Source organism: Pelecanus crispus, chromosome 3 (assembly GCF_030463565.1).
Source record: "Pelecanus crispus isolate bPelCri1 chromosome 3, bPelCri1.pri, whole genome shotgun sequence".
In the NCBI taxonomy this organism is placed as follows: Eukaryota; Metazoa; Chordata; class Aves; order Pelecaniformes; family Pelecanidae; genus Pelecanus; species Pelecanus crispus.
In genome coordinates, this window is record NC_134645.1 from 76430312 (window position 1) to 76443012 (window position 12701).

The following is a 12701-nucleotide window of genomic DNA, read 5'->3' on the forward strand; positions in this document are numbered from 1 at the left end:
ACTATGAGCAAGAAAGAAAAATTGAGATCCATTACAATGACCATCAAAGGCTGCATGTAATATCTTAACTGTTTAATAAATTTTTAACAAATATTATGCACTTGTTACTTTTTACTTCAGTGTTTATTTTTGCTCTCATGCAGGTCAAAGTTAAGTCAGCTATATAGTGTTGAGTGACTGGGGTGCTAAGAAAGCTTATGAGCTGCAGTAGATTTTGAAGTGGATAGGAGAGGGGATAGAGTACACTACATTGTGAGAATTCTTGCAGCTCCATTGTTACCTACAAGACTTGGCTAAATAGATCTTGTCCCAGTCTGAGTGTGGGAGTGCATTTGTCTCGGTTTATACAGCTCTTTTTTTGCTAACTAAGTTAAAATCAGATTCCTACACACCAATGAAAAACAGAAAGGAATTACCATGAAGCTTTAGATATTCTTCTGTAATTTACACCTCACCAATTGCTATCTGTCTCTGTCAGCACTGGGGTTGTAATACTCAGGCTCAAAACTAAAGCAGTTAATTACAAGGTAGAGTTTGTGTTTTAATAGGAGTACTTTGCTCTGTGTTTTTTATCTTTTTTTTTACACAGTTCCTTCAGCCCCTACAAACCCTAGAATATATGTGTTACAAAATAACCTACACGAAAGTGATGAGAAAGTCCTTGTGGAGTTCAGGTGGGACAAACCTGAAAGGGGCAACGGGGTATTAACACAATTCAGGGTTTACTATCAACTATTGAGTCAGAGTGGCCCTGCTGACACTTTCACGGAGTGGAATGTGAAAAATATTAACCCCACCCTGATGCTCTTTTCTCTCAGGGATGTGCGTCCTAACCTCACAGTAAGGTTTCAGGTATGAAAAATTACTGAGTTTATCTCATGCTAGATGGTAGGTGTTATCAGTGCAGCCTGATGTGTTTGCCTAGGAGATGGTATTGGGCTTGGGGCAAGAACTTGTGGTTTCTGTTTGTGGAACTGCTAATTTATTGACTCACCCTCAGATACCTGGCTTAACCTTTCTATGTATTGTATTGTTCACTAAATAAGGTGGAAAACAATGCTGCAGTATTATACAGGTTTGGTGAAGTCCAAAAGAAACTTTTCTAGAGGTCTCCCAAAGCCACTGCTAAAAGCTGCAAGTTAAGCACAGATTCAACTAAGCTGGTGGAGGGTGACAGGCCATTAAAATAGAGCCACAGATCAAGATGAGTTCCATTGCTGGAGAAATGCAAGGACACACATGGCTTCCATAAAAAAATACTTCCATATTAAAACTTGTCAAGACCTCATGTTTTCATTGCGATAAAAGGTTTGGAACACACAGAACATGCTTGAAAGACAAGGTAAAAGCACAAGAGCATGTAACAGACCAGGTGCTGATGAGGGAGAGCACCATGCTGGTTGCAACATCAACTAACAGTAGGAATTGCTCCAGCTTGCGGAAGGAGACAAGACTGTCTGGTGTCCTTTGAGCTCTAATTGATAAGTGCAGGATGAATTGTCACTCTCCGGGCCACTGCTTAAAATTCTCTTCATAGCCATGGTCCAACCCTGAATGTAGCCTTTGAACTGACCAGCACAGCCTTAGGTGAAACAAAGCACATACATATGTTCCCAGCTGAGGAGCCAGGGGATCTGGTTCTGTTTTTGTCATTAACTATGACTCTGTAGGCTCTCGAATGCAATCATTTATGCTGATACTCAACATATGTAACAATCTCCTGTCCCACAGGTGCAAGCCTTCACCTCTGTGGGTCCAGGACCTTTGTCTCGTATAGCAGAGAGGAATTTATCAGGTATGGATGACTTAGATGCCATCTCTTGGTTTGTGTGTAATAGCTGGTGAAATCTACAGTACAGGCATTTGGTAATCTGATAAACAGCCTCTAACACTTTGCGTGACATTTGTTCCACCCTACAGTAGACACCACAGAGGAAATAGTTACAGCTTCTGACATGAAATGATTAACACATTTCTTATCATTAAATTAAATTTCAGGAATTTCAAGTCTTTCCTCAAAACTGTGCTAAATCTACTTTTCTAGGCAACCCCAGGGTAGTATGGAACAGCAGGTTTTGATCTGTAATCTGCATACTGCTAGGATAGAATAGAATATTTCTAACTGGGCTGTGAAAGGTAACCAGGAGAGTTAGAGATCTACTGGGGATCACAGGCTATTTCTAGTTGGGCTGTTACAAGTAATTAAGCAAGCAAATCTGTTTTTACTAGGCTTAAATTTGTTAGGTAAGCATCCACAATGCCACTGAAAAAATCTTAGGAGTTTGCAAGAAGGCATCTCAGTATTTTATTTATTTGCTTGACATACGACCAAATACAATTTGTGTAGGGCCATCATTTATTTTTATCTTGTACTTGCTTTCCTTATGAATGACTGCTATTGTCTAGAATGTTTTTTGTAAATTATGCTGTGCCCTTTTCCTTCCAGATCTTTTCCCTGTCCCAACTCTTATAACTGTTTCTGCCAACAAGTTGTTTCTTACTGACATAGACAGTAATCATACCATATGGGAACTTTCAGCAAAGACAAATGTAAAGGACATCTGTTATACTGCTAATGATCACAAAGCATACTATGTTGTAGAAGATTCTCTTTTTCTTCTGAATATACAGACTACTTCAAAGTCTCAGGTATTTCTTTGTTCATTTCCTTGCTTGAGAGAATCTAGGAAAATACATGGTCATTATTTTGGGACTAATTATGTTTTTGAAGAAGTCAAAGCTACATATTTGAAACAGAAAAAAAGCAGCATGATAAACAAAGCACACTTAATGGCAAAATACAGTGGGGAAAACAGAACTGGAAAGACACAATTTTCTTAATGACTGTCAGTTTGTATGAGATGTAATATGAAAGAGATTAGCTGGAAAATTTCCCTTTCTAACAGTACAATAAAAATATGTATAATACAATAAAATTTGGACTTCAATTTTTTTGTCATCAATAGCTATTAAAATAGGCCAGAGTGTGCCATTGGTAAAGTTGTCCTATTAAACATGTATTGTTTTACCAACATCTGCTTTGTTGATAAGATATTTCAACAGACATTTAATTTTAAATTTACACTATTAAATACAAGAAACTTATTTTTTTGTATCAAATGTAATTTAACTGAATTTCATATCATTCTAATTTCAAGAATATGGAAGCAACATGGAAGCAACAACTGATATTTGTGAAACAATAGTTTTCATTTGTATAAAAATATTGGAATCCTTGTTCCATGTCATCTCTTTATATTTTGACTTCTACTTGCCAAGTAGAAATGATTTTGGAAACAAATCTAATTTCATAATGTCCTAGCATCAGGTGGGATAATTCTGCTCTCAAGCAGTTTTAGTAATGTTTTTGTTTTTTTCTTAAGTTTTTCAAAGATGCATATCTTCACAATGCCACAGCCATCACAGCTGACTGGATTGCAAGACATCTCTTTGTTGCCCTGAAAACACCATGGAATGAAACCCAAATATTTGTTATTGATCTTGAGCTCAAGAAAAAATCTCTAAAAGCCTTGAACATACAGTTGGGTAAAAGTAATTCAACTGTATCATCTCTGTTGTCATACCCTTTCTTAAGGTAAGGCATATATTACTAATAACTTTTTAAAGCATATTTTAAAGATGATTTTCATGAAGCCATCAACTGTTAAGGACCAAAAGGACTTTTTATAGTGTATGAGTCTTTTGCATTGTGTAAATCTCAGAAAGTTCTGGATGTAGTTCTACTTTTATACTGTTAGTTGAGCTTGGACATATCTAATTTCAAAAACATGTCTGTGTTTGAGTAAAGATTTCAAAAGATACTTAAATACTGATAGGTTCTTCTATTTAAGTGATGCAAATGGAAGTCAGCACCAGACAACAATTTTTTACAGTAACTGTTTTATCCAGAGTAGTCAGTTATTGTGACCTTCCATTCAAAAATATCCTTTAAACACCTGGAATCACTCTGCAAGAATGCTGCTGTAGTTATCTTGTTTTAAATGTTTGGGAGGTTTGTGACTATAGTCACTTACAGGACTACATTTAGGGCACGTTGCTCAGATTGAACTTTTTCTGCTATAAGCAATGCATTTTATTTGATAGCCGCCTGTACTGGATAGAAGAGCTTGATTATGGCAGCCGCATGTTTTATTATGATATTCTGAATAACACCGTGCACCACATTTTGGGATACAACTCAGCAGAAGAACAGATGAGGAACTACTGCACCTGTAACGTGGCAGAAGCAGAGCTAGGAAGACCTATGAGTATAGATGCATCTGACTCCAAGAATCCCCAGCTGCTCTTTATCAGAGGAAGAGATGAAATATGGGCCTCAGATGTGGGTGGTTGCCACTGCTGGAGAATTACCAAAATACCAAGTTTTCAAGGTCCGAGTGCTCTGTTATGTTTCTAGATAGTTTGTGATTCTTGCTGTGTCTTACATCAAATAATGTTCATTTCAGCAAAATAACATTCATGAAGCACTTTCTTTATAAAATTGATTCATGTATCGGCAAGAGGGACAAAATGTTTGTGTTCTGTGTTTCCAGTTGTGTATCCTGTTGATACAAACTAGGAGAAAGAGCAGTGTGAGGATATTTACTGATGCAAGTATGTATTCTAGTAAGATGTAAATCAAATAGAGATGCTACAGCCTCAAATGCTACTTGTCAATAGATTTCACTTATAGTATAACACATTATTTTGCTAGGGTTTCATATTAGATACAGCTATTACAGTTTATCTCAACGAAAAGATACAACACCGTCTTATGTTATGCCTGAAATTGGCATTGCAGACTTCAATATGTGGGGAGGGTACTTTATGCAGGTAGAGTCTTGTATGACAACTTATCTATGTTGCACTTCTTGTAATGATAACACTTAATCTTAGTTGCTCAGTTTTCAGCTCAGTTCTGGAGGAGTGCTGTTAAAGCTGTTCTGGTACCAGAGGAGTTGTATTAATTGTTCTTGGGAGATGGCAGAGCACTGGTTTTCTTCTTGGAAAAATGATGAAAGTTTCTTTAGACAACTCTTGCTCTGTGTTTTATTTCTGGCATTTGTTAATTGAATTGCAGTTCTCAGAATTATGGATAATAAAAAGCCTTCTAATCTACACTTGTAAACTGAAATAACAAAGTGTCTCAGCTTCATGAGACCTGCTGGAAAACATCAGAAATCTCTTTTGCAGGGGAGGTCTTTGAAGATATGGTATGACCAAGATACTCACCCATATTGACTCACTGTGAATACAAGCACCCATCTGCTCTTATAAAATTGTCTGCTCAGGGTTTATTCTGAAGCTTAACTGTACAATGTTTTCCTACAGGTAAGAAGATTGGCAGCTTGACTGTAGATAAGGAATTTATATACTGGAGCACTGAAACAAAGGAATACACTGATATTTGGCTAGCAAATAAAGAAAGCACAAGACACTTCCTTCAGAAGAGAGCAAATCATGAGCTGAAAATCTTAGCCTACAGCTCAGCAGCACAATTGTATCCAGGTAGAGGGGTTTTGCATTGTTTTGTAAATGTAACAAATTTATTTCAGAGCATGTATTTGAATTGCAGGTCATGCTATGGTCTTATGTAAAGTATGCTTTATTCAAGTACCTTCCAGAGGGAAACAATTCACTATGCACATTTTTAAAAGGATGAATATAAGGACTGGCCTTGTGTTGGATCACATGGAAGGTCATGATGAATATTGCCCATGTTTCAAAGGCTCAGGATGTTAACACCAGGCTATTCTCACCAGCACTTTGGGCAAGTTTGTTCCCATGAGGTCTGTGTGGGCTTGGCATTGGTGCAGGAGCCTGGTTTGGCCCTGGTACAGAACATACCAACCCCTATCCCCAGGGATAGGGTTTTCTGCAAGAGCCCCAGGTTTAGCTGGTGAAGAAAAGGAAGAACTGAATTTCAGTCCAAAGGGATTATTTCTACCCAGGGATCCCCACAGAGCTTGTCTTGTTTACATTGACTGCTGCAAATGTATTTGGAGGAATACACAGCCTTGGCATTGGGGGGGGGGGGGGGGCAATGCACAGAATTATTCACACAAATTTAAGATAAAAGTAAATGAACATACTAAAATAAGAAAAAAAAAATTATTCTCCTTCTGAGTACTGAAAGCAAATGGTGTATATGTGAAAAAGATGTTTGCAAAGACCAGCTGGGTTGACTGACATGCTTTTTATTGCTTTAGTGATGTGAGCAAGGAGTACTGCTAGAGTTTTCTTTCATTCTAACCTATTTAATTGCCATCTAGAGATGTGATGTCAGTTGATCATTTAATACATCAGAAGTACTCGGTGAAAATTATTGTCCTGTCACAGATTCTGTAAGAGAATGATTTCTCTTCAGGGTTAGGAGAAAGGGGACTGCATATGTAGTGAAGGATTTTCTTGTCAGGGTAAACACATTTCTATGGAACTGCCTGACAGAAACTTTAACTCTGAAAATGACTCAATTCTTTATTCCATCTGGGACTTTTCCCATGGGAGTCTTACTACTCTAGGTAACTATAAAATTGAATTCAACCTTACCTTTGTTTGTGTTGAACAGACTTTTCTATTCTCCTTCTGTATATACATGAACCTGACTTTGGTAAGAATGGCGGGGTTGCTCATTTAGGAAGAAAAGATCTCAACAATGAGGTCAGTTGTTCTGGCCTAAGGGAAAACATTTGTCCTTGTGCCATCTTCCCCATGAATGTGCCTTAATCTTTTCCTTCTTGGCAGCAAGACCATTTAATATATTTTTAATTTGTTTTTAAAAGTCCATCAGGTGATGAGGGGTTTTCTTTTGTTACTTTTTGTTTACTGTCAGAGAGTAGTTTTCTATTGTTTTCTCCCTATTGACTCCTTTACTCCTTCCAGAGTTTGTATCCCCTTTCCTTGTTGTTACTATGAACTTTACACATGAAAAGCTGTTTTGAAGAAAAGAGAGATAACATTTAATTGCTAGAGGAATGTACCCTCTGTTCTGCATATCTGTATTTCCTGTCACAAGCAAGTGTGGACTCATCAGTGTGCACTGCCTTTGATAACACAGTAACTAGGATCTGGATTTCCAAAGTCTTTAGGTACCTAAAGAAGAACCTAAATTCTTTAGTAAATCTGTACCTTTAGCAAATCGGTATCTTATCAGAGATAAATGAGACTTTACTTTGATGACTGGTATTTTTTGTGTCCATGAAAGTAATCAAATAAAGTACATTCAGGTGGGATATTTGTCCTGTTTCTGTTTGTGAAAGCAGGCAGAATACTTTGTGGCTATGCTTTCTCATAGGAATGGTGGTAGAATCCCATGCAAGTTTGGATTGGTCCAGCATTAATTAATTTCTTTTTTTTATTTTTTTTATGTCTTTCCTAGATAAAAGATGCCTGATTCTATTGCCAGACACTGAGAAACCTATTATCCTTGACAGGACGAACACCAGTTTTATGTTAAGCTTGCCATCTGTCACACCACAGCAGTTATGCCCCAGCATATTGCAGCCTACGCCGACATACCTGGTATTTCTCGGACAAATGACTAACAACCACAGCAACTCAAGCTACCCTTTGTCTGCTCTACAGCAAAAAACATGGGTATGGCTATTTTGCCATGTCATGTCATGTCATATATAAACAGGAAATGTGATATCACTTCTAGTCATTTTATGAACCATTCTGTACCTTTCTATCAGGGAGTTTTTCTACTTCTACATCCCCTTTCTGTTTGGTATTTAAGTGGGAGATTCCTTAGCTATCCTTTGTGCAAGCACTCCTCTACTTTTTAACATGCCTTTGCTAAAATCATCTTGAAATGGGTGTTCAGTTTCTACTTGTAAAAAGAGCGGTTGTGGTTGATATTAATCTGTTTAAATAACTCTTGAGACTGTCCAGCAACCATATGGCTTGCCTTTATGTGTTTTGTGGTACTTGTACTTGCCTTAGTAATTTTTTCTTCTGTTACTTTTTTTTTTTTTACTTTTCCATTTCCTGTTTAAGTACCAGCCGCTGAACAATGTGCTACTGTAGCCATGTTAATTACTTCTCAGCTTGTTTTTTGGTATGTGTTTTCTGTAGTGACCTATTACCCAAACTATTATTTTAATATTCTTTTCTAAACACTAAAGTATATTAGAATACAAAAGCATGACTATGTTATTTTTTAACACCCATTTCATTGACAGATGATTGGTGTGACATATCAAAGACATATCTCTTTTCTAAAAATACATGTTTATTACCTGATTTCGAATTACAGGAATTTCAGGGTCCCATAGCAGTCATAGACAACCTACAGCCATTTTCAAGCTATGTCATACAAGTTGCAGTGAAAAACTACTATTCAGATGGAGAAGTGCTGCCTATGGGAAAAAAGACTATTGGCACAACTCTATATGGAGGTTTGTTTCACATTTTATTCTGATTTTGAACAGAAGTCTCATCTCAGTTAAATTAAGGTGTGTTTAAGTTTGGGCTGCAAATCAGAAAGCAGAGAAATTTTCTGCTTAAAGTGTAGCCTGTGTAGATCTTCACAAGATTTTGGCAACCAGAATTGATGAATCTGTAAGATTCATAAGACATGTATGTATTCTTTAATGCTTTTGCTCATTGGCTTCCTGAGGAAAGATAAACTATGGTTAGAAGTGGCTAAATGATTGCAGTTTGTGCCTTGGACCACATTTTTAATAAGTTGTGTTTGAATGTGTAAGTTTAAATATGTGTTATGTATCCATTCATGATTAAGATTTTTCCCCTTGGCTTGACGTTATTCTCATAATTACTGTTTCTTAGGGTAATGCAGATTTGATTTACTGTGAACCAGGCTGAAAAGACAACACTTCATTTTTATGTCTCTTGGCTTGAATGTCAATAGCACATTTTCAGCAGGTTTCAAGAATTTTGATGTGCCCTTCTCAGTCCCTTTCACACTAGAAAAAGAAAGCTAGCAGTAGTGCTTTGAACTTGAATGTTCAATGTGTCATTTAGGGCAGAGCGTGGACTGGTTAGGGATTACCTAAAAATAAATAAATACATCTGTAAACTTATCTAACTATGGTAGAAGAAAGCTAAGAAACTTTGGTTGGAGTGAATGGATGAGAGAGGTGTAAGTGAAGGCAAGAGGCCAAAATATGATGGCAAGGCAGCCAAATGTAACTGTGTTTAAGCCGAGTTACCTCTGTCCTCTGTGATGAGGTGTGACCTGCTGATGCAATGGAAGAGGACAGGGACAGGAGCTTGTAGCAGCACCTAAGGGATCAGGTAGCTGCAGCCTAGAAAAGGATAACAGGAGCACAGCTCACTCTCTAGAAAAGCAGAAAGCATTCACAAACTGACAAGCCAAGGCTACATGTGGGAAGAACCTGCACATAGTGTTGTCCATAAGAGACAAGAAGCAGTGCAATTGAAAGGTGTATTTTATTTTAAAGGTTTTCTCTTGAGTACAAAGTTGCTTTTGAAAAAAAGAATGAGAAGCAAAAGAAAAGTGGAAAAAGAAGTGTGATCAAGAACATCTAAATTCTGTATAGCTTGTTAATCAAGCTGGTGCTTTCCTATTTGAGAGCTGGGCCTGTCTAGTAGCATGCTGTAGCATGTCTAGTTTACAAAGCCAGTTTTCGCCTCACATAATACGTGTGCTATATTACCTGATGATGTAGCTCAAGAAACGTGTCTAGGTTAACACCTCCTCCACTTCCTGCTTTGGGTGTGTGATTCAGCAAATTTCCCTTTGTGTTGTTATGCTCCAAAGGACTGTCTGTCTCTTCAGTGCTCTCTTAGAGAACTCAGTCGTATTAAACACACTTGTATTATTTAGGGCACATTTTCCAGAAGAAGAAATGGGAGACTTCTGTAACTGTTCTGCTGTTGATGCGTAGCCTGTGTTACATTATGAAGGATCTATAACCCCACTCAGCACACACTGATTATCCAGCTGATCATAGCAAGCTGCGGTTTTGCCTGGTCTCTGGTATATTTCTCACTGTGTCTTCTCCTCTTGCATTCATCCTCCACCCTTTACCTTCACAGTTATCCTCTTCACCCTGTTCTGGAGTTTCCATTGCAGAAAATAAACCTGCTGCAGCTTTAGTTCCCCACCTAAATAGAACTCAGCAATGCTGTGGGCTCAGACCTCTGTCTGAGTCGGCTCATCTTGTCAAACTTGATGAAACTTGGGGCACGTCAGTGAGGAAACTCAACCCTCTGCTGCACTTTAATGCAGACCCAGGTGCTGGCACTGTAAGTACCAGTACGTTTCCCATCTGTTCTTGAAGCCAATATGGCCCAGAAGCTTTCCTCAAATGCTACAAGGGCAACTGAGATTCATAGGCAACCTGAGTTCAAGTTGTCCTTATTCTTTTAGAATACTACTAGTTTGAGCTCGATGCCTCCTGTGGTTGCAAATACCTTAATTAGGGCAGGAAGATACTTCTGCTCACTCCCTGCTTTACTCTGCCTATTTGCAGCTCCAGGGCAGCTACTGTCCCAGTTTCCCTGAGGCTCTTGCCATCTCCCAGAAAGAAAAGGATCATCCAAAGATGCATGTTATGCTTTTGCATGTGTTGTCTTGCATTGCAACCCAACCCAATAGAAGTACCTTGCTTAGCACTTTTTCTTGTTTTGAGTGTGTATATGTGCATGTGCACACTTGTATCTCTCTTCATGAGGAGTTGCCTTTGCACTGCTCTTCAGATAATTTTCTCATTGTTGGAATGATGTTGCTGGGCTCACTTGATGAAAACGTGGAAAACTATGAGTGCTAGCTATTCCCTGTAGTATGCATAGCACTTGCTTCCTCTCTGTTGTGTCAGATTTGCTCTGCAACTGTGCTCCATTTATTGTGCCTGGTGTCACCAGCCAGGATCAGCTTGATCCACATAAACTCATGACTTTCAGAACCATCAGGCACCTCTGATAATACGCAAGTTAGCAAGGCAGAATTATAGCCAAGCCTACATGGCAGCCTGTTTGTGTTTTGCAGGAAACACTGGGGAGATGGTACCTAGGAATGCTTGCTGTTGAACTCACAGCTATGTAGGAATGCTATAGCCCCCATCTTCACTAGTTTTCCTGACTGGTTCTTGTCCTGCAGAGTTGGAGCAGTTCTTCTCTGAGAGTGGGTAAGGGAGTGAAATTGAGAGGCACAATGGCACCTGGTCCTTGGGCATTAGCTCACTTAACCCAGCTACAGGAGGGCTGGCTGTAGCTGACATACAGCTGTGCAGACTGTGCAGCTATGGGGATATTACTGTGACATGCATCTAGGGCTGTCCACACCACAGCAGGAGTCCTAAGGTTTCCCCTTCTCTCTCTTTACCTCTGCTTGGCTTCTGGCTGCTTCAGAAGGTGCTGAAGCAACTGGAATTGAAGTAAGCAGAGCCACCACTGTGTTTTTCTTACTTGCCTCAACGTCTCTTTTCCTTACTGATCAACTGTGCCCGAGGAAACATTTTATCCAGAATAGCTGGCAACAAGTACATGCCAGGGGTCCTGATTTCCTTTCTTCTTCTCTTGGGGATGCACTCTGTGGTTTCTTTAAAGGATCATCCATAGAAAAATAACCTCTCTTTCAATTCTTTGCACTTCTATATTGTAAAATTTGTATGACACACTGATTGAATAAGATTGAATACTATTGGGATGTGGCAAGAATTCACACCATTGCTTCTTTGTGTGGTAAACTGAGCCATCCTGCAGCAATGTGCACCCTTTCAGTGGCGAAACATAAAGGTAGCGTATGAAATGGGAGACTGGGTTGCTCCACTGAAATGGAATTTTTCAGTCTCAAGTTAGAATGAAACATGAAAGTCAGAACGGACTTCTCTAGTTAGGGCAAAGCAAAACGTCAGGATCAAAATAAAGTCCTAGACAAAAAAGCCCCCAAAAACAAAAAATCAAAAAACCACTCTAGCCCCCAAACCCTGAGCATTTTTAATATGTATTTTGTATCGGCATTCAGAGTTTTTCCACAATTTGTTGAAAAATTTCCAGCCAGCTGTAAACAGAATATGTATGTGTCATGGCACTTACTTATGTTCTCAATTTCATGAATGTAACTGCTAATTTAAACTGTAATCAGATGCTGCTAGAGCCTCTTGAAGTGTGTACACTATTTCACACCTCTGAAGCTGTGTGAATTCCCTCTGTCTTTCCCTAAAATCCGTAATGAAGTGAAAGAAGCTTGGATTAATCTGTACTTTCCAACAATCAGCAAGATAGAGGGAATGAAAAAAAAAGGAAGAAAACTTGGAAAAATGAATGCATTGCTCTTGCCACAGAGTGTCGCTCTTACTCCACATATGTTTTAGCCAGTGGCATGAGACATTTGTCATCTTTACTAGTCTAGCTTCTGCATATTTTCACCTAAGTAATCTGCAGTCTTGCTACTAGGGTATAAATTATAGCATATGTACTCATCATTCTGACATGTTGGGAACATAGAGAGTGTAAAGATGTGTTAACGTTTTACCTATCAAGACAGTTCAACAGGAAAAAAGAATTTTTAATGTACAGTTGGGGCGTGTCATATACCATTTCAAAGTCTGTGATCTCAAAGCTTAAAAGGAAGGGTTGATTTTTCCAAAACAATTAGTGAGTAACCAGCTGACACTGACATCAGACCAGCAACCCAGTTTCTTGCTTACACAGCTCAGCCAGACCATGTATTTCTGAGCAAAATTGTAAATGATGGCAAACAATGATGTGTT

At 38.6% G+C, this 12701-nt stretch overlaps 1 protein-coding gene across 1 annotated transcript in view; it reads left to right on the forward strand.

Annotated features, from left to right (window-relative positions):
- The window catches only part of ROS1 (ROS proto-oncogene 1, receptor tyrosine kinase), an 82852-nt gene that overhangs the window by 36364 nt on the left and 33787 nt on the right, over positions 1 to 12701 (forward strand). Inside the window, exons 22-29 of the mRNA XM_075707632.1 lie at positions 590 to 852; positions 1732 to 1795; positions 2447 to 2649; positions 3384 to 3595; positions 4105 to 4391; positions 5332 to 5508; positions 7379 to 7596; positions 8258 to 8399. Coding sequence (XP_075563747.1) covers positions 590 to 852; positions 1732 to 1795; positions 2447 to 2649; positions 3384 to 3595; positions 4105 to 4391; positions 5332 to 5508; positions 7379 to 7596; positions 8258 to 8399 — 1566 coding nt within the window. The remainder of the gene's footprint in view (positions 1 to 589; positions 853 to 1731; positions 1796 to 2446; positions 2650 to 3383; positions 3596 to 4104; positions 4392 to 5331; positions 5509 to 7378; positions 7597 to 8257; positions 8400 to 12701) is intronic.